At 36.5% G+C, this 27,684-nt stretch overlaps 2 protein-coding genes across 5 annotated transcripts; both read left to right on the top strand.

Annotated features, from left to right (window-relative positions):
• The first annotated feature begins 1,230 nt into the window (after positions 1-1,230).
• Positions 1,231-7,849, top strand: LOC133653648 (protein lifeguard 2-like). Of its 2 annotated transcripts, XM_062053171.1 has the most exons (13): positions 1,231-1,434; positions 2,503-2,593; positions 3,303-3,372; positions 3,453-3,541; positions 3,651-3,715; positions 3,819-3,872; positions 3,937-3,987; positions 4,085-4,124; positions 5,369-5,406; positions 5,562-5,649; positions 5,757-5,852; positions 5,923-5,976; positions 6,074-7,849. In XM_062053171.1, exons 2-13 carry the CDS (start codon positions 2,576-2,578, stop codon positions 6,221-6,223), a joined length of 813 nt encoding a protein of 270 aa, XP_061909155.1. In that variant the 5' UTR covers positions 1,231-1,434; positions 2,503-2,575; the 3' UTR covers positions 6,224-7,849. The 2 variants fall into 2 exon arrangements, with proteins under 2 accessions (XP_061909155.1, XP_061909153.1); XM_062053169.1 differs by lacking the exon at positions 3,303-3,372 and having other exon boundaries at positions 1,232-1,434.
• A 4,016-nt stretch (positions 7,850-11,865) lies between these two features.
• On the top strand, positions 11,866-26,598 carry LOC133653647 (protein lifeguard 2-like). 3 transcript variants are annotated; one of them, XM_062053167.1, is made up of 15 exons: positions 11,866-12,010; positions 18,692-18,767; positions 19,977-20,239; positions 21,308-21,398; positions 22,108-22,177; positions 22,258-22,346; positions 22,454-22,518; positions 22,622-22,675; positions 22,740-22,790; positions 22,888-22,927; positions 24,152-24,189; positions 24,345-24,432; positions 24,540-24,635; positions 24,706-24,759; positions 24,857-26,598. In XM_062053167.1, exons 4-15 carry the CDS (start codon positions 21,381-21,383, stop codon positions 25,004-25,006), a joined length of 813 nt encoding a protein of 270 aa, XP_061909151.1. In that variant the 5' UTR covers positions 11,866-12,010; positions 18,692-18,767; positions 19,977-20,239; positions 21,308-21,380; the 3' UTR covers positions 25,007-26,598. The 3 variants fall into 3 exon arrangements, with proteins under 3 accessions (XP_061909151.1, XP_061909152.1, XP_061909150.1); XM_062053168.1 differs by lacking the exon at positions 19,977-20,239; XM_062053166.1 differs by lacking the exon at positions 22,108-22,177.
• The last annotated feature ends 1,086 nt before the right edge of the window (positions 26,599-27,684 follow it).

Genomic DNA, 27,684 nt, shown 5'->3' with positions numbered 1-27,684 from the left:
GCTCTCCACCTACGCCAGCCAGCCCTCATCTACTCATCAACACCCGTGCTCACCTGCCTTCCAGCGATCGGCAGAAGGACGAAGGACTTCACCCGATGCGTTTGGCGGCCCGGAGACGTAGGAAGTCAAGGTGAGGTCGGCGGCTAGCGCTCCAACAAAGTCCTCCTAGTTGTGTTGCTGTAGTCCGCTGCTAATACACCGATCCCACCTACAACTCTTCTTTGCAGCCTTCATTGTTCATTAAACAAATTGCAAAAGATGTCCAGAATACTGTGGAATTATGAAATGAAAACAGCTTTTTGTATAGGATTCTACGGGGTACCATAACTTCCGTTACTCTGACTTCGTCACGCGCATACGTCATCATACCGCGACGTTTCAGCCGGATATTTCCCGGGAAGTTTAAAATGTCACTTTATAAGTTAACCCGGCCGTATTGGCATGTGTTGCAATGTTAAGATTTCATCATTGATATATAAACTATCAGACTGCGTGGTCGGTAGTAGTGGGTTTCAGTAGGCCTTTAAGAGGGGCTGATTACAAAATAAATAGTATTCAAATATACTGCAAAAGAAAAAAAGGAATTTCCATACAATTACGCTGAGCTAAAATGATTAAATGTGTAACCACAAAAATAATAATGTTTTAAGTAAACTTTCAATAAAATTAAAGTGCAAATCAAGATTCACCTTCACCACTTTAGTCGTAATTTTTGTGCTCAAAAATCATCCGCTCCAGACTTCTGTTTGTTTGAAATTGTCATTAATGCTATGAAAAGTGTATTACAACGGAATACCGCTGGTTCCCATACGGACCAAAGATGAGAAACAAATTTTTTGTCCGTACTCGCGGCCCAATTATGGATAAGAAACACTGAACTTTACTTTAGATTCAATTAGACTACAGCAGCACAAGTTACTTGCATAAAAACATGTCAAGTGTTAAAAACGTATTAACATATGGTGTGGCCATCTACCTCCACCAACTCAATTAATAGACACCCCAAAATTAAATTGTATTGTCCATCCATCCATTTTCTACCGCTTGTCCCTTTCGGAGTCGCGAAGGGTGCTGGAGCCTATGTAATGTAATATAGTCATTTTGAAATAAAACCAATTTCATTTCCATTCACTTTCCATTCCAAACTTCCATGGACTTCTCTTGTCTACAGTGCCTATTTCAGTGCTAGAGTCCCAGCATCATGGTTATGTATGCTGCTGCGTCACTAGATGCTGCTAGAACGTCCCTGCGAGGGTGAGGGAGGGGAATGCGCGCCTCCCTGCTGCTGCTGTGTTTTCACTGTGCGTCACAATTTTTTTGAGAGGGTGTTGAAGAGACACCATCATCATCTTGTAGTTCAGCCAGGTTGGACCGCTTATACTTGGTGTGGATCAACTATACAAAATCTTGACTAGCATCATGACACAGGGCAAGGTAGGAAATCACGACTTAGCATTTTTTGGCCTAGATTTATTACATAACAGCCTCTGATCTAGAACATGCAAATACTTAAAATGACATCGGTGTTTTCCCTGCGTTTTTGAGTCAACAGTAGGTACACATGCACATAATGATCCAAACATAGCTTTACAAAGATAATAATGCCAATATGTATCATACTGCCACAGATGTTTACTATTGTTAGAATTTGCACCGACCTACAAATGCGTAGCATCATACTGAAAGCTTTGTATTATAATCAAGGGGACACAATCTTACAAATAACTCCCAGTCATAAACTACAAGCACATATTGTTAAATGAATATCTCTCTGGCATTTAAAAACAATTTTTTGGGAAGGAAACCTTTTCAATAAAAGTATTGGATGTTATTAAAGTGCAAATTATGCTTATATGAGTCATATAAATGCCATGGCATCAATCAAAGCTGTGTAGAATTGTACACATACACTACCGTTCAAAAGTTTGGGGTCACATTGAAATGTCCTTATTTTTGATGGAAAAGCACTGTACTTTTCAATGAAGATAACATTAAACTAGTCTTAACTTTAAAGAAATACACTCTATTCATTGCTAATGTGGTAAATGACTATTCTAGCTGCAAATGTCTGGTTTTTGTTGCAATATCTACATAGGTGTATAGAGGCCCATTTCCAGCAACTATCACTCCAGTGTTCTAATGGTACAATGTGTTTGCTCATTGGCTCAGAAGGCTAATTGATGATTAGAAAACCCTTGTGCAATCATGTTCACACATCTGAAAACCGTTTAGCTCGTTACAGAAGCTACAAAACTGACCTTCCTTTGAGCAGATTGAGTTTCTGGAGCATCACATTTGTGGGGTCAATTAAACGCTCAAAATGGCCAGAAAAAGAGAACTTTCATCTGAAACTCGACAGTCTATTGTTGTCCTTAGAAATGAAGGCAATTACACCAAATTGTTTGGGTGACCCCAAACTTTTGAACGGTAGTGTATGTAATGAATAAATATTACCTTGACCACACTAATATTGCTTTTCTTGCAAATTATTTGTCTTTTCAGCCTGCGCTCGCCAGCAAGGCCCCCGGTGACTCATCCAGTGGACAGTCTTCAGTGTCCCCATCTCCCCCTAGTTATGAGGAAGCTACTGCAGGTACGTACAGTATATTCAAACCTCATCAGCAAACTACAAACAGGGGTGTTATAAAAAATGTATAACCATATGAATATTCTGTAGAGTATAATGGCCTCATGATATAACAACTGCCCCTTCATTTTATTATTTACATTGTTTACCAACAAACTGAATGACAACTTCCTTGGCATCAGGTCAAAGTGACAAGCAGATATTCAAGTTCGACTGCTGTAGAAATGTATTTCAAAATGGGTTACAATGACCCCAAAAAATTGCTTGTTGCATCAAATAAAACAATATTAAGAACTGCACTAAGGCTAGTCTGTTTTTTAAACCATCTTTAGAATTTCGTAATTGATTCTGTTATTTGTGTTCTAAACAAAATGTGGTTGTATATCCTGCAAATAATATCAATTTGAAGTCCTTTGTAATGTGATGCATCATTTTGAAACCGCATTCATGTTCGAAATAAACTTCAACTTTACAATTGTCGTGAGAATATAGAGATTGAGCTATTTTGGTCCCAGAATTGATCCCTGGGGTACGCTGCAAAATACCTAGCTTCACGTATTGTTTCCTGTTGGTTAAGTACCTTCAATTCACCCAATTTACCCAATTCACAGTGACCACATTTTGATAATCAGGTGATTGCATGCAAAATAAAGTAATACAGTGATTTGTACAGATAAATACATATGATCATGTTCTCAACAGTGTTTCAATTTAGGTGGGGCATGAAAAAAAAAAAAAGAAAACCACTGCATTAGATTTTGCAGGCGTACCTAATAATGTGGCTGGTGAGTCTGCATTTGTCAAGGTACATGTATAGATCTAGAAAAGGTTACATGTAAATTCCTGTTAATTATCTTCTATATAGGTTCAAGTGAACCTTGCTACAATGACGTTGAGACGCTCACAGAGTTCACTTGGGATGATCGGAACATCCGAAGGATCTTCATACGTAAGGTATAATAAATATAATGAGCTTAATCATGACACCACATGTTACAATCTCAGGTGTGTAATGACCTTTTTTTTTTTTTTTAACTGACAAGCAATGATTATTCTGTTGAAGGTTTATGCCATCCTGATGATCCAGCTCTTAGTGACCTTTGCTATTGTGTCTCTTTTCACTTTCTGGTGAGTCAGCACTTTTCACTTAAAGTATTCTGTATTTAAGGACACCTTAGTGGACATCCTAAAACATATTAGCATTGCTTTTACTTGTTGTTGTTTTTTTAAGTGATCCAGTGAAGGACTACATTCAAACCAACCCAGGATGGTATTGGGCCTCTTAGTAAGTATTGTAATGAGTGCATTCATCTCACTTTTATATAACAATATTTATTTTTGTTCAACAGCGGAGTGTTTTTCGTGACATATTTGACTTTGTCTTGCTGCTCTGCACCGAGGTAAAAACTCACAATTGTTAACAAGACCGAAAAGTAAGCATAAGGCCATCATCTCATCTTTTCCAATACTAAAAATCCTGTTTGCTTATGTCTACAGGAGACAATTTCCATGGAATTTGATCCTGCTCGCCATCTTTGTAAGTACAGTACAAGGCTTCTAAATGTATCATTCTTGATTACTTATTACATTTAAATGATGGCTGCATTTGTCAGAACTTTTTTATCCTTGACTGATTGGGATACGCAGATGCATCTCAATAAATTACAATATCGTGCAAAAGTTATTTTATTTCAGGAGTTCAATACAGGCTAAGACATTAATTAAAGGCTCAGGCTTTTGCAGTTTATTTGCTAATTGGAGCACAACCCAGCTGTTAAAAATATTTTGACAAATTTTCAAATTTATTGAGGTATTGAATTTGGTTATGTTTCATTACCTGTAGGCTAAAATAATCAAAACTATTTAGAAATACAGTACCTTCTTAAAATATTTCACTCTGTGTGAGTTTCACTTTCTGGATTAAACTACTGAAATAAACAGTACAGTAGCAGTACCTTAACTTAAGGTTGCCCCAACTTAAGAGTGTTTTGAGATAAAAGCCGTCTATTGCTAATATTCATGCTTTTAGTTGTAAGCTAAAATTTAATTGGACAAGCATCCCCGTCATTAGATGGTGTAGCGAATGTCACAGTGAACCCCGTAAGATCAAACCAAAACATCTGGTGTTACTCCCTAGTATTAGCTTATAGCTGGAGATGGACATATGTTTGTTTTTCCAACACAAGCAGAATAAATATAATAGAATATTAAAATAATATCATTATTCTAAAATAGCTAAATGGGGGACATTTATCCATGAAATTATCGAGAAGCTACTGATGGTACATTTGACAAAGAAGCAGCTGGAAGGAGATAACATAGAATTCCACTCTCCAATGCTGTACATTATTAGTACATTACTTCATACTGTAGTCGTTTGTAGTACATTCTATTGTATTGTTTTTTATCCGATATTTCTAATATAAAACTTAGTTTTTCTGGTAAAAGTGTGCTGTTTTTGTGGGCTCAGCACCAATTCAATTGATATCATTTAATTTCAATGGACAGAGTTGATTTGAGGTACAAGTGTTTCAAGTTAAGAGCTTCGTCACAAAACCAATTAGGCTGTCAATTATTTATTATTTTTAACATTGTTTACTGCAGTGGTTGTACTTAATTTCTATAGTGTAGAATTGTGGAGAGTGATTTTACAACACCGCAAACTACAATAATGCACCTTTTAGTTATGTACGCAAACACATTTTTATCATAGTTGAAGATAATATTTACTAAAGTAGTTATTATCACTAGTCATTCAACGTGTCTTTTGTCCTGTTACAGACACTTGCTCTATCCTACATGACAGGGATGTTGTCCAGGTACTGTTCACTCCTTACCCCTATTTATTTACAGTATGTTACTTTGCATCATATGTGGTATAGCATGCATTTAGGAATGTCTTAAACCAGTTTTATAAACAGGAATATACTGTTTTTTGGCGTGTACTCATATTTATTTGTGCGTGTTGTCAAAGCTTCTACAACACCAAGTCAGTGGTTATGTGTTTGGGCATCACAACTGCAGTCTGTCTCCTGGTCACAATCTTGAGTTTCCAAACTAAGGTACCATTTTTTTTTACCTTTGCTTGTATTTATTAACATTTGATACCATGTATATTTACAAAGCATTGAAACTTGAGGTCAGAGGTTAATTTGCCTGCTCTATCTAGGTTGACGTGACATCATATCAAGGTGTACTCCTCATCTTCTGTATTGTCATGTTTATCTCTGGACTGGTGCTTGCTGCGGTTCTTCCATTTCAATATGTAAGTACAACTCTTACCTAAAAAGGCCATGTTGGTTTTATGTATGATTATTAAAATATACACCGTTTAGGTACCTTGGTTGGATACTACCTATGCCGTTTTGGGAGCCATATTGTTCACCATGGTAAGTTCACAGTGTCCTATTAGGACCATGCAGTGTGTGTAGAACTTATTATTACTGCCTATGATTTTAAATGTTTGTGTGTTATTATCCTGTGCAGTTTTTGGCATTTGACACCCAGCTCCTCATGGGGAACAAACGCTACACCATCAGCCCAGAAGAGTATATTTTTGCTACACTCAACATCTACCTGGATATAGTCTATATATTCTCCTTCTTCCTCCAGATTTTTGGAACAAGACGCGAGTAAAATGGAAAAAAAGGCACACATAAAAAATAATGGTAAAGTATATCAGTATGTAACAATAGTCATAGCGTTTTGGTGGACCCAGATATTTTGTCTGACCTTGATATTATGGTTAGTTGTGAGATGTAGCTATTATACAACACATCTCTCAATATCTGCACAAAACAAGTCTTGAATCTCTCTTCCTCTCCAGCATGCTTTGGACATGTTTGGTATGTTAGCTTGACATCCTTGCAGTTTTCCAATCATAACAACAGACCTGTGTTTATGTCTTTAGCCTGAAGTATGCATGTTGCATTGCAGATTTCAACTTATGAGGTATTTGAGCTACTCAGTACATCAGGGCATTCCAACCGGTGGACTTGGGGTCAAATTCGGCGCCGGAATGACACCATACAAAAACATTTTTGCAACAATTTCCTAAAAACACAGGAGTGTTCCTGTTGTATAGAGGAACTTTGACCACTGCAAACACATTGGCAGATCCTTGCATTGACATTTTAACCTTGCTAGCAAACAAAACACTAGGGTCCAAACTTGGGATTCGCATAACAGAGGCATTCTTCAAGGCACCCCTTTAAGTCATCTCCTTTTTGGCAGTTACACAAATTTTTTGTAATGTGATTTATGTAACAAAGGTGTTGCTGTAGCTTGTTTACTTCAGATGTAGTCAGTAATCATTTGTTCAACTTTTGCAGTTATACTAGTAGTGTTCCTAGAGTGCTGTCATAGAGATGATCTTTGAATAGTTTTCTTTGCAGAAGGTCCTTAAAAACAGCAGAGCACTCCTGTAACTGACAAAAAAACAAACGGAAATCAAATGTCTACTGTAGTTCTGGTTCTCCAGATTATACAAAGTAAAACTAATAGTGACGGGAGAAGTCACCCCCACCGTGGTCCTTATGTTGCTGTAAATGTGGCCCCCAAAACAATGTAGTTGAATATCCCTGCATTGCATCATGCATGACACACAAATAAGACTGCACCAATACAATTGTTTGATCATTGCACTGAGGATGAAAGAAGTAATGGTTTGAAGCAGACAGTGATTAGTTAGGTTGTTTTGAATTTGGGAATATTGTACAGTAAGTATCAATGTTTTATTATTTGCTTAATTGTCCTGAGTTGTGTTGTTTAAGTTTAGTCTGTTGTGGTCATTACGACAGTGCCACTCTCAAAGGCCTACATTTTTAGAAGGGGCTGATGCTATATATTTATGATATTCGAAGTTTATTTTTCTATGACAGAATAGTATATTTCAGGCAGTGTGAGTGCAGAGCATGACATGTATTTGTAAGTTAAGTGGCATTGGAATGCACTGAACGTTGGTGCAGTGTAAATAAGTGTGAACACTCACTTTGCATTTCATTGTAGTGTTATGTGGTACATTAATAAAGAGTGAATATGTACAAATGTGTCTATCATTGATAGAAATATAGTTCTTCCTCATACACACAAGAGCATAAACTATTCAAAAATGACGCATCCACACTTGTATGGTTTACTGTGAGTCGATGTATTCTAGTTGGACTTGCTCGTTGATGCTTCAGCCCACACCTTTTCAGTCAAATAAAAATGGCGAATTCTGTTTTGTTTTTGAACATATAATAAAACAATGTTGTTTATTGATTTGTGTCATTTATTGGAATGAAAACACCAAACATCCTTTACGTCGAGAGGACCTCGCTGGGGTGGCTCGGACATCTACTACGGATGCCTCCTGCATGGACGCCTCACTGGTGAAGTGTTTTGTGCGTGTCCAGCCGGGAGGAGGCCTTGGGGTAGACACGCTGGTGGGATTATGTCATACAGCTCGCCTGGGAACACTTCGGTGTCTGCCCTGTGGAACTAGAGGAGGTGGCCGGGGCAAGGGAAGTCTGGGCATTTCTGCTTATACTGCTGCCCCCGCGACCCAGACTCAGATAAACGGCGCAAAATTTGATGGATGGATGGACACCAAACTAAACCTCCCCTTTAGATTAGTACTTCTCAGTTATTTTCTGTTAGTATCATTTGTCTATAAAACTGTTATAAGTACACCTCTGCATAACATTGTATCCTTATTAACATCAAAGAAAAAAGAAATATAGATAAACTTAAAATAAAGTTATGTTATGTTATGTTAAACTATTAACATTGGCTCTAGTCTGTAACAAGAGATTTAAAGTTTATCAATTTTCCTGAATAAAAAAAAATAAAATGGTTATTTAAACTATAAACATTTGAAGCATGATAAGCATGTGGGAAAAAATCGATTCAAATTCGAATCGCGATTCTCACGTTGTGCGATTCAGAATCAATTCTCATTTTTTAAAAATCGATTTTTTAATTTATTTTTTAAATTTATTTTTAAAAAAATAAAAAATTAATCAATCCAACAAAACAATACACAGCAATACCATAACAATGCAATCCAATTCCAAAACCAAACCCGACCCAGCAACACTCAGAACTGCAATAAACAGAGCAATTGAGAGGAGACACAAACTCGACACAGAACAAACCAAAAGTAGTGAAACAAAAATGAATATTAACAACAGTATCAATTAGTTACAATTTCAACATAGCAGTGATTAAAAATCCCTCATTGACATTATCATTAGACATTTATAAAAATAAAAATAAATTAACAATAGTGTCACAGTGGCTTACACTTGCATCGCATCTCATAAGCTTGACAACACACAGTGTCCAATATTTTCACAAAGATAAAATAAGTCATATTTTTAATTCATTAAATAGTTAAAACAAATTTACATTATTGCAATCAGTTGATACAACATTGTCCTTTACAATTAAAGCTTTTTACAAAAATCTACTACTCTGCTTGCATGTCAGCAGACTGGGGTAGATCCTGCTGAAATCCTATGTATTGAATGAATAGAGAATCGTTTTGAATCGGGAAAATATCGTTTTTGAATCGAGAATCGCGTTGAATCGGAAAAAAAAAATTTGGGCTCTTTTTTAAAGTAAATTTAAACTATGCAAGCAAATAATAACCTGATTAATCCTGACTAACCCAAATTTAAAAGTGTGATAAATCCAGTGCTTCTCAATTATTTGCTGTTACGCCAACAAGAAGGGGTGACTATAAATAGTATAATTTTTCTATAAAATTATTATAAGTACACCTATGCAAAACATTGCATTCTTATTCACATTAAAGAAAATAAAAAAGAAATAAAGATCAATTTACAAAAAATAACTTTATAAAGTCTATCACAGAAAATATTTAAAGTGAAGCAATTTGCCTAAAATAATAAAATAAAAAGTATCCTTTAAACTATAAACATTTTTTGACCGACTTGAATCATTTGATACTGAATAAAAAAAATTAAAAAACTCAATTATAGCCTCAAACTGATCAGCAACATTAATTCATAAGCACAATATATTAAACACCTTTATCTACAAAACAAAAATGGATTAATCTGATTTGTAAAAAAACAATCATTTGACAGCGTTATAATATATTTTTATTTTTTTATTTTATTTTATTTTTTTAAAATTTTAATCAACATAAAAAACACAAGATACACTTACTATTAGTGCATTAAGCCCAAAAAAACCTCCCCCATCCACACTCATTTACACAAAAAGGGCTGTCTCTTTCCGTTACTAAAAACTTCTGGTTCCTACAATATAAAATAATATAGTCTGCAAGGGTTACAGTCCTTAAAGTACACCTGATTGTGTGTGCTGCTGGTCCACTAACATTTTCATTTATTACTATTTTTTATGTAATTGTTTTTATAGTGTTTTACTTTCTTTTTTATTCAAGAAAACGTATTTTTTTTTAAATTTGTTCATCCCATTCTATTCTATCTAAAATAAAATAAAAAAAATAATAATAAAAAAAATAGCGTTATTATTAATATTATTATCTTCAATATTATTATAATTAAATGAGAGTAGGCTGTGCCACAGTTTGAAAAGCCCTAGTCTAACCACAGGACCAGACCTAATGACGTATTCTTGGTAATTCATGACGTATACGTATATTAAAGTCTTACAGATAATTGAATGATGTTCAACGGGAGCATTTCAGATAATTTTTGATCGTAAATTAGTGTGTGTTTCAAGTGGTTGATAATTTGTATTTTTATTTATACATATCTTTATTTATAATATGCAACAAAAATAAGTACATATACACGTAAAAACCAGCGCCAGGGGGTTGTACACTCAATAAAGTAACTAAAATAGTGCAATATATATATATATATATATATATATATATATATATATATATATATATATATATATATATATATATATATATATATATATATATATATATATATATATGTAACAAAATGTAAAGCCATAGGTTCACACAAGTTCCGTAAATAATCCAAATTTGGAACACAGCATCATAGTTTCACAGCGTTTTGGTTGTTAGAGGTAGAGAGTGTTTTAAAGTAGAGTTCTAATTCTTTTTTAAAGGCACAAAAAACTGAGAAACTTACATTTATGAATATAAAACTTAGCCAATAGTATTGCAAAGGTAAAATTCCTTTTCAATTGTTTTTCCGTACAGTTTGAATCCAAATAGCACATCCTTAAAACAAAGCACAATTGTGTCATGAATATTGTCCGGGATTTGATAAATAAATTATTTTAGGGTCAACGCCGGCAGCCGTGACGTCATGTATAAATCTCTCGCCGACAACCAACCAGTAATATGTCGTCATACTCGTGGTGAAGTAGCACGGCTGTCCAATCAGATCCGTCAATGGTGGAGCGCTCCGGTTTCAGCCATGTTGTGGTTTTGAATGAGGAAGAAGCGGGAGACACTGCACTTCAACGAGTTTTTTGGCCATTTAAAGTGTCGTTAACCACATGTAAACGGGCTAGCGTAAGGCACAACATGACAGCCGTTATTCCGAATGCATTGGTTGTGACTTAACACATCGCTGTTGTAATTTAAACATACTTCTGTAAATTAGCCGCGCTGCTAACAACGTTGGCTAGCAGGGTAGTTAGCATTGCGTGTAGACTGGCTAGCGAAGTCACCGTTAACTTGCCAGCGCTGAGTGGGGGGAAACGTTAGAAATTAGCCCGGTTCAAGCACACCCGCTCGAATGATTCGCGTTAGGTTCATTTGTGTCGTCTCCGAGGACCGCTAGGCGACAAGCACTTGTAGCGAGTTATCTGTGAACCGGCGGCGTTATTAGTACACTTACTTGGAACCATGCTGAACAAAATCTACGAATGGATGGAGTCAGGCGTAGCCAATCTTCGCAATGGTGTTGCAGCTCCGGAACCATCTCTTGCAGACCGACCGCCTGGAGATGATCTCGTCAGAATGAGAAGGAAGAGACCACTGGAATGGTAGGAGCTTAAAAAACGTTATTCTTACAACGGTCACGCGTTTTAAGGAACTTCCAATGTGTCATTGTTCTTACATTTGTTTTACTTGATTTCTTAGTAATGACAGCTGTGTAATGTACTTTTTTTGTATCACTCTCTTCTTTAAAGTTCGAAAGACGGAAATGATGGAACAGCAATAAAGAAATCTCGAATGGGTAATTACAACACCCCTCCCCCCCATTATCCATCATGATTTATTGTGACATTATACTGTATTGTGCCTCTTCAGGAGGGCTTATTGAAACTATCCTGGTTTCAGCAGAAGGGGTAAAGAATCGAAGCGTGAGTGTGGCAACGTGGATGAAGAACAGTGTGAGCCCTACATTGAGAAATGTACTGCCTGCCTCCCCTGGACCTCCGCTTGAACAATCTCAGCCACAGCCATCAATATCGCCTGCAAGCTGGACACCAATGACCGTAAGAAAAGCAAAGGTTTTGCAAACATTTTACACCAAGTGCCGCCTCAAAAAATATTTTCCACCATTTGTGCTACTTCCACTTATCACAATTTAGCTTAGACTAGGTGGCTTGCAAGGTGTTTTAGGTGACTTAAACATAAATACTGCATTGGGATTCATACAATTATTTATGTACTGTATAATAGGGATGTAGCAATATCAAAATCTGAAGGTTCGATATTGTCACGGCATTAAAGGGTAACTGCACTTTTTAAAATACCGTATATTACCAAATAGTAGCCTGGGTGTTAATTTCACAAAATCGATTTTGGAGACAGGCGTTTAAAAGAAGCAGGCGGTTATTTGCACAAGGCTTTTATTTATTTTTGCACCAGGCCATTATTTGGTTACAATGGTTACTGTCTAGTATTTTTTTTTTCGTACAAAAAACTTTAAGTGTAAAAGCTATTGTAAACATACAAACAAAAAAACAAGAGATCAACATGAGGTAGGCTATCAAAAGACAAGAGATCACAAGGCAGTAGTGCAACAATTGTCAAATAGAATACCAATACTAAAAATAAATAAACTTTTTAAATAAAGCAGCCTACCAGGAAAAATAAAATTATGGCACCAAGTACTTAAGTATAAAACCCACCATCAAAACAGAACAATTATACTGTCACTTAAATAAAATAAAGGCTACAGTACTCCAAGTTTTAAATAAAGCAGCATACAGGAAAAATACAATTATGGTACCAAGTACTCTATAAAACCATCAAAACAATAATACTGCAGCAAACGCAACCCCAGTAGCATTTTAATCTAAATTATGCAAATAACAGCCCATGGGCGGCTATTTGGACATATGCGGTTATTAGGAAGAGGCGGTTAATTCACAAAATGGGGTCAGACCCCGGGCGGCTATTAGGACATGGGCGGTTATTTGCCCAAGGGCGTTTATTTGGTAATATACGGTAATTTTGCCTATTCACAATCATTAAGAAAGTCATGGGATGGATGCATATATATATTTTTAATGTATTCTAACTTGTAAATAAAAGTCCGCTTACAGGGCTGTACAGTGCAAGCATTTACGACTAAAAATCGGTTGTGCAAGTATTGGGGGGTTCAATTCATTCAGATTATAACCCTTTAATTAGCATTTAGCTCCTAAAAAAATGCATCCATATTGTAACAAACTAGATTAAAAAAAATTCCCATCTGTATAGCATGTTTGAAATAAACTTAAACTAAATGGACAAGTGATTGACGCGGAAGTGTCACTGATCACTCTGTGTGCACGCGATGAGAGCTGTGTCCTATCCAAATCATACCTTCTTGACAAGAACATACAGCCATGGGAGCACATTCAATCTATTTATTAAGCAGACATAACAAACCAGTGAAAGATTCAAAAGCACTGCTGTCAGAGCCGACAAACTGCTGCTGCTAGCCTGCAAAGCTAACAAAAACAGTCCAAGCTAAAATGTTTGTGAGATTAAGGCTGAGGGTGGACTCGTTGACATCACTAGACAACAGGCACCGTCTTTAAAAGGCACACTGACAGACGCACACATTGCTCTCATATACACACACATATATGAAACTTATCTCAGAAGGTTTTTTTAAAGTAACACATTAATTACTTTCCCTAATGATTACATGTATTCAAGAGTAATTCCGTTTCAATTACTTGTTTGGTAAAGTAACGAGTAAAGTGTCCTATAATAATGCATACAGTATTTTTCGGACTATAAGTCGCTCCGGAGTATACGTCGCACCGGCCAAAAATGCACAATAAAGAAGGAAAAAAACATATATATGTCGCACTGGAGTATAAGTCGCATTTTTGGGGGAAATTTATTTGATAAAATCCAACGCCAGCAATAGACATTTGAAAGGCAATTTAAAATAAAGAATAGTGAACAACAGGCTGAATAAGTGTACGCCATATGACGCTTAAATAACCAACTGAGAACGTGCCTGGTATGTTAACGCAACACATCATGGCAAGAGTCATTCAAATAACTATAATATATAGAACATGCTGTACGTTTACCAAACAATCTGTCACTCCTGATCGCTAAATCCGATGAAATCTTCCTCCCCAGTGTCGCCTCTGGTACGTCCTTTCTTTCTGCTGCTCGATTGCCATTCTCTGCTGCATATTTCACTACGTCCAGCTTGTAATCTGCAGTATATGATTTCCTTTTCGGTGCCATTTTAGTTCAGCCCTTCTCAGTTTTTATAAGTTACCGCCAATGTTGATGTGATCCATTTTAATAGCTACGGCAGTCGCATGTAGCATATAGCAGTTAGCATCCTATGACCCACAATGCACTTCTGCCATGACCAGCCCCCGCCAAATTCTTATTGGCTGACGTGTGAGTGACGATTGCTGACGTGTGTGTGACGATCTCTGCCATTTGCTTCGTCTCTTACGCGAATGAGATAAATAATATTATTTGGTATTTTACGATAATGTGTTAATAATTTCACACATAAGTCGCTACGCACCCATGGCCAAACTATGAAAAAAACTGTGATTTATAATCCGAAAAATACGGTAACTATAAGAACAATTGTTTAAGGTCAATTATTTAAATGTTGCTGCTGACGTTCAAACATGTCCTCTTAAACCTGGCACCTTATTTCACACTTAGTTTTTTGTGTTTTTGTTAGCTGAAAAATTAAGCATAGCTAAATGTTTTTTAAAGAAGATTGAAGATTATTTTTTGGCTTCTCTTACATTATTTTCAAGGCTTTGTCTTTCCCAAAACCCCTCTTTAAAGGCCTACTGAAATGATTTTTTTTTATTTAAACGGGGATAGCAGATCTATTCTATGTGTCATACTTGATCATTTCGCGATATTGCCATATTTTTGCTGAAAGGATTTAGTATAGAACAACGACGATAAAGATTGCAACTTTTGGTATCTGATAAAAAAAAGGCTTGCCCCTACCGGAAGTAGCGTGACGTAGTCAGTTGAACATATACGCAAAGTTCCCTATTGTTTACAATGATGGCCGCATGAAGTGAGAGAGATTCGGACCGAGAAAGCGACAATTTCCCCATTAATTTGAGCGAGGATGAAAGATTTGTGGATGAGTAAAGTGCAAGTGAAGGACTAGTGGGGAGTTGAAGCTATTCAGATAGGGAAGATGCTGTGAGAGCCGGGGGTGACCTGATATTCAGCTGGGAATGACTACAACAGTAAATAAACCCAAGACATATATATACTCTATTAGCCACAACACAACCAGGCTTATATTTAATATGCCACAAATTAATCCTGCATAAAAAACACCTGCGTGTTTGTTACGCTAGCTCCTAGCTCCTCTGCTAGCTCCTAGCTCCTCTGCTAGCTCCTAGCTCCATAGAACACGCCAATACAATTCAAACACCTGATCAACACACACAATCACTCAGCCCAAAAGACCGTTCACCTAACCCAAGGTTCATAAAGCTTATATATTTTTAAAAAGTTACGTACGTGACGCGCACATACGGTCAAGCTATCAAATGTTTAGCAGCCAAGGCTGCATACTCACGGTACCTGATATTCAGCTGGGAATGACTAAAACAGTAAATAAACACAAGACGTATATATACTCTATTAGCCACAACACAACCAGGCTTATATTTAATATGCCACAAATTAATCCTGCATAAAAACACCTGCGTGTTTGTTATGCTAGCTCCTAGCTCCTATGTTAGCTCCTAGCTCCATAGAACACGCCAATACAATTCAAACACCTGATCAACACACACAATCACTCAGCCCAAAAGACCGTTCACCTAACCCAAGGTTCATAAAGCTTATATATTTTAAAAAAGTTACGTACATACGCAAAAAAAAGTTGCGCACATACGGTCAAGCGATCAAATGTTTAGAAGCCAAAGCTGCATACTCACAGTAGCACGTCTGCGTCTTTGTCATCCAAATCAAAGTAATCCTGGTAAGAGTCTGTGTTGTCCCAGTTCTCTATCGAAGTCAAAAGTCCTCCTGGTTAGAGTCTCTGTTATCCGAGTTCTTCCATCTTGACTGCATCTTTCGGGAATGTAAACAAAGAAGCGCCGGCTGTGTACTGTTGTTGCTGACTACGTTCGAAAAATACGTCCATTTCGCACCGACAACTTTCTTCTTTGCTTGCTCAGCTTCCTTCTCCATAATGCAATGAACATGATTGCAACAGATTCACGAACACAGATGTCCAGAATACTGTGGAATTATGAAATGAAAACAGAGCTTTTTCGTATTGGCTTCAATGTGGAAGGCATACCCGTGTTCGCCGGGCTACGTCACGCGCATACGTCATCCTCAGAGGCGTTTCGAACCGGAAGTTTAGCGGCAAATTTAAAATGTCACTTTATAAGTTAACCCGGCCGTATTGGCATGTGTTATAATGTTAAGATTTCATCATTGATATATAAACTATCAGACTGCGTGGTCGGTAGTAGTGGGTTTCAGTAGGCCTTTAAGTTGGGATCCCATTATGCAAAACCTACTTTTCTTACTTGTTGGTACCTGTTTTTGTGTAATTGGGATCCCGATCTGTCCTGAAAATTTAAAATCAAAGCATGGTGGAGATATTTAGATACATCAACGTATATTTTCAATTATGGGTTAGTTCGTGGGCCAAAGGATATCGGGATATGAGTTTTGATCCATATCGCCCAGCCCGACACTCGTGTTACTGACAGTGGTAGCACAGTTTAAGGATGTTCTCTGTTAATTGAGAGTTGCAGTAGGCCTTATGAGGCAATGTGTTTATATGTATGAAATTATAATATTTAATACATTTCATATTGCTCTTAAATATTTTCTGTGCTACAAAAAATCTTCTGAGCTACTCATTTTTTTCATTTAGTAGCACCGGTGCTACTAGTAAAAAAGTTAAGTGTACAGCCTGGCACTTACAATTGAGCCAATGGGATGTCCTCTATTCTGCCCATAAAGCCCAATAAATAACCATTCAAAAACCACCAAAAATACTTTATTTACATTTCGTGACTTGAATTTTAACCAAGTATAAGTGATATTGTTATTATAAACGCTAACGCAGACAGACTATTTATAGCAGCGCCATTGATCACTAGCTTGTGTGCTTATATTGACATCACCGGTTGGTGAGCTGCTTCCTCGCCTCAGTGCTCGTGAAAGTATTAAAATAAATAAAAAAATTTAAAAAATCCTCATTTACACTTATTTTTTTTTACCCACTTGAACCATTAGATCCTGAAAAATAAAATAATACAATTTATAATGCTTTCAATCTGATTAGCGTTATAAATTTAGAAGCAAACACTTTAACCTATAAGACAATATTGAATAAAAACTTATTTTTTTTTGTTTTTAATCAAAATTAGGAAGTCTGACTTAATGGCTACCATGAACACGTTTTGTCGTGCGCCGCTTTTTAAGCAGGATTTGAGGTATGATAGTGATGAAGCATGTCCTGGCATCGCACTGCTGTAAGGACTGCTGTAATTGAACACAAACATAATGCTCAAGTGTTATAATAAAATGTATTACGACAAACATGTATTTTTAAGGGCAAAGAATTGTGCGGGAACATTCATTTCATTCATCCAATTTATTTTCTACCACTTGTCGCTTTCGGGGTTGCGGAGGATCTGGGGCCTATCCCAGCTGCACTCGGCGGAAGGTCGCCTCATCTCATCGCAGAAGCAAATATAACAAAAACACTTACAGTTGAGTATATTTTAAAGTGACACATCCTGTGTAACAAGTGTAAAACAATAATGTTCACTTTAGTGTCTTTCAACTTTTACTTTCTGAGAAGCAGTGTCGTCTGCAGTGGACATTTTTTTAAATAATGTATTTCGATAATGTAAATACCTTACCAATAGATGTTTAGCCTCGCTTGTTTCAAATATATTTTCCGGGTGATGGTTTATCAAGGAGCTTCTCATTTTACTCTTATTTCCCATGGTGTGCACTGTCCGCGATTCCACCGGGCACTTTCCGTCTGCATTGTGCGCCGTGACTGGCTTTGTGTAGGCTATAAACGATTGTGGCGCGCATTGCTTTGCTGTACGCGGATATTAATTACGCTTAAGAGGTAATTTTTTTTGCCAGGGTTTGTTTGCCTGTTTGTTAGCGACATCACTCAAAAAGTTATGGATGTATTTTGATGACATTTTCGGGAAATGTCAGAAAAAACAATTCCTCTTATATACTACGAACACAGTTCTCCCACAAGCTTCCTCTTTTTCTCCCCTTTACAGCGTTCCACGCCTCTACCTTGCCGGTCCCGCACTGTGCTGACGATTTTGAGAGATGTAGTTTTATTTTCAGACTGGCTACCGCAAAAGTGCCAGAAAAAAACAGTCATCAAGTTTTCGTTTGATAGCATCGCAGGTCAGAGCATTATTGTGGGGATTTTGAAACCGCAATACCAGTACGTCCCTAATTAATAAGTCTGATACAATTTTATTTTACATAAAGGTATGACTAGATCAAGCCTGCATACCAACAGTGGTATTAGTACTATTGTTTTTCAGAGCGTATTAATATACACATGAGAATGAAACGCTGTTCTTAACAAGCGCAGTAGTGCAAAAAACATATTCTAGAAATAAAAACTATAAGAAAGTAAGGCATTTTAAGGTGCATTTGTATATGGAAACGAGTTGTTTGTACTGAAGTTGTGCTGGTCTTATTTTCTTAAGAGCTCCAAAGAAAACTCATTGGACCAGACTTTTGCTGCTCCCTCGACAACTTTGGAGTGGAAAACCTCTAAATCAGGTGAGTTTACCTTTTAAGGTGTTGCAACAGTGTTGTGCATCATTAGGCCTGGGTGAATAACAAATATTGCTGAATAATATTGTCCCACACGTTATTGCCCATAAACGATAATTCTGTCAGCTATATTTTAAAACCAATTTAAGCACTAATTAAATCATAATGATAATAATGTAACCCTTTCATACGCAATACTCTTACTTCTCATTATTTGTTACCATTTGGTCAAGAACTTCTAATTATCCTAAATAAGTAAACACAAATAAAATGACTCAATATCTGTTAGCAAAAATTGCACTTAGTGTAAATATTGTACATCATGAACTACAGTTTTAGAATCTTCTTGCTCATTCAGTTTGAATCCGAAATAATCCCACAACGGGACGTTTGCTTTGCAATCATCTTTTTTCATCCTAATTTCAGCCGGATATTTCCCGGGAAGTTTTAAATGTCACTTTATAAGTTAACCCGGCCGTATTGGCATGTGTTGCAATGTTAAGATTTCATCATTGATATATAAACTATCAGACTGCGTGGTCGGTAGTAGTGGGTTTCAGTAGGCCTTTAAGAGGGGCTGACTACAAAATAAATAGTATTCAAATATACTGCAAAAGAAAAAAAGGAATTTCCATACAATTACGCTGAGCTAAAATGATTAAATGTGTAACCACAAAAATAATAATGTTTTAAGTAAACTTTCAATAAAATTAAAGTGCAAATCAAGATTCACCTTCACCACTTTAGTCGTAATTTTTGTGCTCAAAAATCATCCGCTCCAGACTTCTGTTTGTTTGAAATTGTCATTACTGCTATGAAAAGTGTATTGCAACGGAATACCGCTGGTTCCCATACGGACCAAAGATGAGAAACAAATTTTTTGGCCGTACTCGCGGCCCAATTATGGATAAGAAACACTGAACTTTACTTTAGATTCAATTAGACTACAGCAGCACAAGTTACTTGCATAAAAACATGTCAAGTGTTAAAAACGTATTAACATATGGTGTGGCCATCTACCTCCACCAACTCAATTAATAGACACCCCAAAATTAAATTGTATTGTCCATTCATCCATTTTCTACCGCTTGTCCCTTTCGGAGTCGCGAAGGGTGCTGGAGCCTATGTAATGTAATATAGTCATTTTGAAATAAAACCAATTTCATTTCCATTCACTTTCCATTCCAAACTTCCATGGACTTCTCTTATCTACAGTGCCTATTTCAGTGCTAGAGTCCCAGCATCATGGTTATGTATGCTGCTGCGTCACTAGATGCTGCTAGAACGTCCCTGCGAGGGTGAGGGAGGGGAATGCGCGCCTCCCTGCTGCTGCTGTGTTTTCACTGTGCGTCACAATTTTTGTGAGAGGGTGTTGAAGAGACACCATCATCATCTTGTAGTTCAGCCAGGTTGGACCGCTTATACTTGGTGTGGATCAACTATACAAAATCTTGACTAGCATCATGACACAGGGCAAGGTAGGAAATCACGACTTAACATTTTTTGGCCTAGATTTATTACATAACAGCCTCTGATCTAGAACATGCAAATACTTGAAATGACATCTGTGTTTTCCCTGCGTTTTTGAGTCAACAGTAGGTACACATGCACATAATGATCCAAACATAGCTTTACAAAGATAATAATGCCAATATGTATCATACTGCCACAGATGTTTACTATAGTTAGAATTTGCACCGACCTACAAATGCGTAGCATCATACTGAAAGCTTTGTATTATAATCAAGGGGACACAATCTTACAAATAACTCCCAGTCATAAACTACAAGCACATATTGTTAAATAAATATCTCTCTGGCATTTAAAAACAATTTTTTGGGAAGGAAACCTTTTCAATAAAAGTATTGGATGTTATTAAAGTGCAAATTATGCTTATATGAGTCATATAAATGCCATGGCATCAATCAAAGCTGTGTAGAATTGTACACATACACTACCGTTCAAAAGTTTGGGGTCACATTGAAATGTCCTTATTTTTGATGGAAAAGCACTGTACTTTTCAATGAAGATAACATTAAACTAGTCTTAACTTTAAAGAAATACACTCTATTCATTGCTAATGTGGTAAATGACTATTCTAGCTGCAAATGTCTGGTTTTTGGTGCAATATCTACATAGGTGTATAGAGGCCCATTTCCAGCAACTATCACTCCAGTGTTCTAATGGTACAGTGTGTTTGCTCATTGGCTCAGAAGGCTAATTGATGATTAGAAAACCCTTGTGCAATCATGTTCACACATCTGAAAACCGTTTAGCTCGTTACAGAAGCTACAAAACTGACCTTCCTTTGAGCAGATTGAGTTTCTGGAGCATCACATTTGTGGGGTCAATTAAACGCTCAAAATGGCCAGAAAAAGAGAACTTTCATCTGAAACTCGACAGTCTATTGTTGTCCTTAGAAATGAAGGCAATTACACAAAATTGTTTGGGTGACCCCAAACTTTTGAATGGTAGTGTATGTAATGAATAAATATTACCTTGACCACACTAATATTGCTTTTCTTGCAAATTATTTGTCTTTTCAGCCTGCGCTCGCCAGCAAGGCCCCCGGTGACTCATCCAGTGGACAGTCCTCAGTGTCCCCATCTCCCCCTAGTTATGAGGAAGCTACTGCAGGTACGTACAGTATATTCAAACCTCATCAGCAAACTACAAACAGGGGTGTTATAAAAAATGTATAACCATATGAATATTCTGTAGAGTATAATGGCCTCATGATATAACAACTGCCCCTTCATTTTATCATTTACATTGTTTACCAACAAACTGAATGACAACTTCCTTGGCATCAGGTCAAAGTGACAAGCAGATATTCAAGTTCGACTGCTGTAGAAATGTATTTCAAAATGGGTTACAATGACCCCAAAAAATTGCTTGTTGCATCAAATAAAACAATATTAAGAACTGCACTAAGGCTAGTCTGTTTTTTAAACCATCTTTATAATTTCGTAATTGATTCTGTTATTTGTGTTCTAAACAAAATGTGGTTGTATATCCTGCAAATAATATCAATTTTAAGTCCTTTGTAATGTGATGCATCATTTTGAAACCGCATTCATGTTCGAAATAAACTTCAACTTTACAATTGTCGTGAGAATATAGAGATTGAGCTATTTTGGTCCCAGAATTGATCCCTGGGGTACGCTGCAAAATACCTAGCTTCACGTATTGTTTCCTGTTGGTTAAGTACCTTCAATTCACCCAATTTACCCAATTCACAGTGACCACATTTTGATAATCAGGTGATTGCATGCAAAATAAAGTAATACAGTGATTTGTACAGATAAATACATATGATCATGTTCTCAACAGTGTTTCAATTTAGGTGGGGCATGAAAAAAAAAAAAAGAAAACCACTGCATTAGATTTTGCAGGCGTACCTAATAATGTGGCTGGTGAGTCTGCATTTGTCAAGATACATGTATAGATCTAGAAAAGGTTACATGTAAATTCCTGTTAATTATCTTCTATATAGGTTCAAGTGAACCTTGCCACAATGACGTTGAGACGCTCACAGAGTTCACTTGGGATGATCGGAACATCCGAAGGATCTTCATACGTAAGGTATAATAAATATAATGAGCTTAATCATGACACCACATGTTACAATCTCAGGTGTGTAATGACCTTTTTTTTTTTTTAACTGACAAGCAATGATTATTCTGTTGAAGGTTTATGCCATCCTGATGATCCAGCTCTTAGTGACCTTTGCTATTGTGTCTCTTTTCACTTTCTGGTGAGTCAGCACTTTTCACTTAAAGTATTCTGTATTTAAGGACACCTTAGTGGACATCCTAAAACATATTAGCATTGCTTTTACTTGTTGTTGTTTTTTTAAGTGATCCAGTGAAGGACTACATTCAAACCAACCCAGGATGGTATTGGGCCTCTTAGTAAGTATTGTAATGAGTGCATTCATCTCACTTTTATATAACAATATTTATTTTTCTTCAACAGCGGAGTGTTTTTCGTGACATATTTGACTTTGTCTTGCTGCTCTGCACCGAGGTAAAAACTCACAATTGTTAACAAGACCGAAAAGTAAGCATAAGGCCATAATCTCATCTTTTCCAATACTAAAAATCCTGTTTGCTTATGTCTACAGGAGACAATTTCCATGGAATTTGATCCTGCTCGCCATCTTTGTAAGTACAGTACAAGGCTTATAAATGTATCATTCTTGATTACTTATTACATTTAAATGATGGCTGCATTTGTCAGAACTTTTTATCCTTGACTGATTGGGATACGCAGATGCATCTCAATAAATTACAATATCGTGCAAAAGTTATTTTATTTCAGGAGTTCAATACAGGCTAAGACATTAATTAAAGGCTCAGGCTTTTGCAGTTTATTTGCTAATTGGAGCACAACCCAGCTGTTAAAAATATTTTGACAAATTTTCAAATTTATTGAGGTACTGAATTTGGTTATGTTTCATTACCTGTAGGCTAAAATAATCAAAACTATTTAGAAATACAGTACCTTCTTAAAATATTTCACTCTGTGTGAGTTTCACTTTCTGGATTAAACTACTGAAATAAACAGTACAGTAGCAGTACCTTAACTTAAGAGTGTTTTGAGATAAAAGCCGTCTACTGCTAATATTCATGCTTTTAGTTGTAAGCTAAAATTTAATTGGACAAGCATCCCCGTCATTAGATGGTGTAGCGAATGTCACAGTGAACCCCGTAAGATCAAACCAAAACATCTGGTGTTACTCCCTAGTATTAGCTTATAGCTGGAGATGGACATATGTTTGTTTTTCCAACACAAGCAGAATAAATATAATAGAATATTAAAATAATATCATTATTCTAAAATAGCTAAATGGGGGACATTTATCCATGAAATTATCGAGAAGCTACTGATGGTACATTTGACAAAGAAGCAGCCGGAAGGAGATAACATAGAATTCCACTCTCCAATGCTGTACATTATTAGTACATTACTTCATACTGTAGTCGTTTGTAGTACATTCTATTGTATTGTTTTTTATCCGATATTTCTAATATAAAACTTAGTTTTTCTGGTAAAAGTGTGCTGTTTTTGTGGGCTCAGCACCAATTCAATTGATATCATTTAATTTCAATGGACAGAGTTGATTTGAGGTACAAGTGTTTCAAGTTAAGAGCTTCGTCACAAAACCAATTAGGCTGTCAATTATTTATTATTTTTAACATTGTTTACTGCAGTGGTTGTACTTAATTTCTATAGTGTAGAATTGTGGAGAGTGATTTTACAACACCGCAAACTACAATAATGCACCTTTTAGTTATGCACGCAAACACATTTTTATCATAGTTGAAGATAATATTTACTAAAGTAGTTATCACTAGTCATTCAACGTGTCTTTTGTCCTGTTACAGACACTTGCTCTATCCTACATGACAGGGATGTTGTCCAGGTACTGTTCACTCCTTACCCCTATTTATTTACAGTATGTTACTTTGCATCATATGTGGTATAGCATGCATTTAGGAATGTCTTAAACCAGTTTTATAAACAGGAATATACTGTTTTTTGGCGTGTACTCATATTTATTTGTGCGTGTTGTCAAAGCTTCTACAACACCAAGTCAGTGGTTATGTGTTTGGGCATCACAACTGCAGTCTGTCTCCTGGTCACAATCTTGAGTTTCCAAACTAAGGTACCATTTTTTTTTACCTTTGCTTGTATTTATTAACATTTGATACCATGTATATTTACAAAGCATTGAAACTTGAGGTCAGAGGTTAATTTGCCTGCTCTATCTAGGTTGACGTGACATCATATCAAGGTGTGCTCCTCATCTTCTGTATTGTCATGTTTATCTCTGGACTGGTGCTTGCTGCGGTTCTTCCATTTCAATATGTAAGTACAACTCTTACCTAAAAAGGCCATGTTGGTTTTATGTATGATTATTAAAATATACACCGTTTAGGTACCTTGGTTGGATACTACCTATGCCGTTTTGGGAGCCATATTGTTCACCATGGTAAGTTCACAGTGTCCTATTAGGACCATGCAGCGTGTGTAGAACTTATTATTACTGCCTATGATTTTAAATGTTTGTGTGTTATTATCCTGTGCAGTTTTTGGCATTTGACACCCAGCTCCTCATGGGGAACAAACGCTACACCATCAGCCCAGAAGAGTATATTTTTGCTACACTCAACATCTACCTGGATATAGTCTATATATTCTCCTTCTTCCTCCAGATTTTTGGAACAAGACGCGAGTAAAATGGAAAAAAAGGCACACATAAAAAATAATGGTAAAGTATATCAGTATGTAACAATAGTCATAGCGTTTTGGTGGACCCAGATATTTTGTCTGACCTTGATATTATTGTTAGTTGTGAGATGTAGCTATTATACAACACATCTCTCAATATCTGCACAAAACAAGTCTTGAATCTCTCTTCCTCTCCAGCATGCTTTGGACATGTTTGGTATGTTAGCTTGACATCCTTGCAGTTTTCCAATCATAACAACAGACCTGTGTTTATGTCTTTAGCCTGAAGTATGCATGTTGCATTGCAGATGTCAACTTATGAGGTATTTGAGCTACTCAGTAAATCAGGGCATTCCAACCGGTGGACTTGGGGTCAAATTCGGCGCCGGAATGACACCATACAAAAACATTTTTGCAACAATTTCCTAAAAACACAGGAGTGTTCCTGTTGTATAGAGGAACTTTGACCACTGCAAACACATTGGCAGATCCTTGCATTGACATTTTAACCTTGCTAGCAAACAAAACACTAGGGTCCAAACTTGGGATTCGCATAACAGGCATTCTTCAAGGCACCCCTTTAAGTCATCTCCTTTTTGGCAGTTACACAAATTTTTTGTAATGTGATTTATGTAACAAAGGTGTTGCTGTAGCTTGTTTACTTCAGATGTAGTCAGTAATCATTTGTTCAACTTATGCAGTTATACTAGTAGTGTTCCTAGAGTGCTGTCATAGAGATGATCTTTGACTAGTTTTCTTTGCAGAAGGTCCTTAAAAACAGCAGAGCACTCCTGTAACTGACAAAAAAACAAACGGAAATCAAATGTCTACTGTAGTTCTGGTTCTCCAGATTATACAAAGTAAAACTAATAGTGACGGGAGAAGTCACCCCCACCGTGGTCCTTATGTTGCTGTAAATGTGGCCCCCAAAACAATGTAGTTGAATATCCCTGCATTGCATCATGCATGACACACAAATAAGACTGCACCAATACAATTGTTTGATCATTGCACTGAGGATGAAAGAAGTAATGGTTTGAAGCAGACAGTGATTAGTTAGGTTGTTTTGAATTTGGGAATATTGTACAGTAAGTATCAATGTTTTATTATTTGCTTAATTGTCCTGAGTTGTGTTGTTTAAGTTTAGTCTGTTGTGGTCATTACGACAGTGCCACTCTCAAAGGCCTACATTTTTAGAAGGGGCTGATGCTATATATTTATGATATTCGAAGTTTATTTTTCTATGACAGAATAGTATATTTCAGGCAGTGTGAGTGCAGAGCATGACATGTATTTGTAAGTTAAGTGGCATTGGAATGCACTGAACGTTGGTGCAGTGTAAATAAGTGTGAACACTCACTTTGCATTTCATTGTAGTGTTATGTGGTACATTAATAAAGAGTGAATATGTACAAATGTGTCTATCATTGATAGAAATATAGTTCTTCCTCATACACACAAGAGCATAAACTATTCAAAAATGACGCATCCACACTTGTATGGTTTACTGTGAGTCGATGTATTCTAGTTGGACTTGCTCGTTGATGCTTCAGCCCACACCTTTTCAGTCAAATAAAAATGGTGAATTCTGTTTTGTTTTTGAACATATAATAAAACAATGTTGTTTATTGATTTGTGTCATTTATTGGAATGAAAACACCAAACATCCTTTACGTCGAGAGGACCTCGCTGGGGTGGCTCGGACATCTACTACGGATGCCTCCTGCATGGACGCCTCACTGGTGAAGTGTTTTGTGCGTGTCCAGCCGGGAGGAGGCCTTGGGGTAGACACGCTGGTGGGATTATGTCATGCAGCTCGCCTGGGAACACTTCGGTGTCTGCCCTGTGGAACTAGAGGAGGTGGCCGGGGCAAGGGAAGTCTGGGCATTTCTGCTTATACTGCTGCCCCCGTGACCCAGACTCAGATAAACGGCGCAAAATTTGATGGATGGATGGACACCAAACTAAACCTCCCCTTTAGATTAGTACTTCTCAGTTATTTTCTGTTAGTATCATTTGTCTATAAAACTGTTATAAGTACACCTCTGCATAACATTGTATCCTTATTAACATCAAAGAAAAAAGAAATATAGATAAACTTAAAATAAAGTTATGTTATGTTATGTTAAACTATTAACATTGGCTCTAGTCTGTAACAAGAGATTTAAAGTTTTATCAATTTTCCTGAATAAAAAAAAAAAAAAGGTTATTTAAACTATAAACATTTGAAGCACGATAAGCATGTGGGAAAAAATCGATTCAAATTCGAATCGCGATTCTCACGTTGTGCGATTCAGAATCAATTCTCATTTTTTAAATTTATTTTTAAAAAAATAAAAAATTAATCAATCCAACAAAACAATACACAGCAATACCATAACAATGCAATCCAATTCCAAAACCAAACCCGACCCAGCAACACTCAGAACTGCAATAAACAGAGCAATTGAGAGGAGACACAAACTCGACATAGAACAAACCAAAAGTAGTGAAACAAAAATGAATATTAACAACAGTATCAATTAGTTACAATTTCAACATAGCAGTGATTAAAAATCCCTCATTGACATTATCATTAGACATTTATAAAAATAAATTAACAATAGTGTCACAGTGGCTTACACTTGCATCGCATCTCATAAGCTTGACAACACACAGTGTCCAATATTTTCACGAAGATAAAATA

The sequence above is a fragment of the Entelurus aequoreus genome, linkage group LG07 (genome assembly GCF_033978785.1).
Source record: "Entelurus aequoreus isolate RoL-2023_Sb linkage group LG07, RoL_Eaeq_v1.1, whole genome shotgun sequence".
NCBI classification, from domain to species: domain Eukaryota; kingdom Metazoa; phylum Chordata; class Actinopteri; order Syngnathiformes; family Syngnathidae; genus Entelurus; species Entelurus aequoreus.
Note: the sequence above shows the minus strand (reverse complement) of the source record. Positions and strands in the feature narration are given on the sequence as shown.

Excerpts from the sequence above, each read along its gene's own strand:
- LOC133653648 (XM_062053169.1), top strand. Across the intron at positions 5,407-5,561 it reads ATGACAGGGATGTTGTCCAG|CTTCTACAACACCAAGTCAG; the intron begins GTACTGTTCACT and ends GTGTTGTCAAAG. Across the intron at positions 5,977-6,073 it reads GAGCCATATTGTTCACCATG|TTTTTGGCATTTGACACCCA; the intron begins GTAAGTTCACAG and ends TATCCTGTGCAG.
- LOC133653647 (XM_062053166.1), top strand. Across the intron at positions 22,928-24,151 it reads TGATCCTGCTCGCCATCTTT|ACACTTGCTCTATCCTACAT; the intron begins GTAAGTACAGTA and ends GTCCTGTTACAG. Across the intron at positions 24,433-24,539 it reads TCTTGAGTTTCCAAACTAAG|GTTGACGTGACATCATATCA; the intron begins GTACCATTTTTT and ends TGCTCTATCTAG.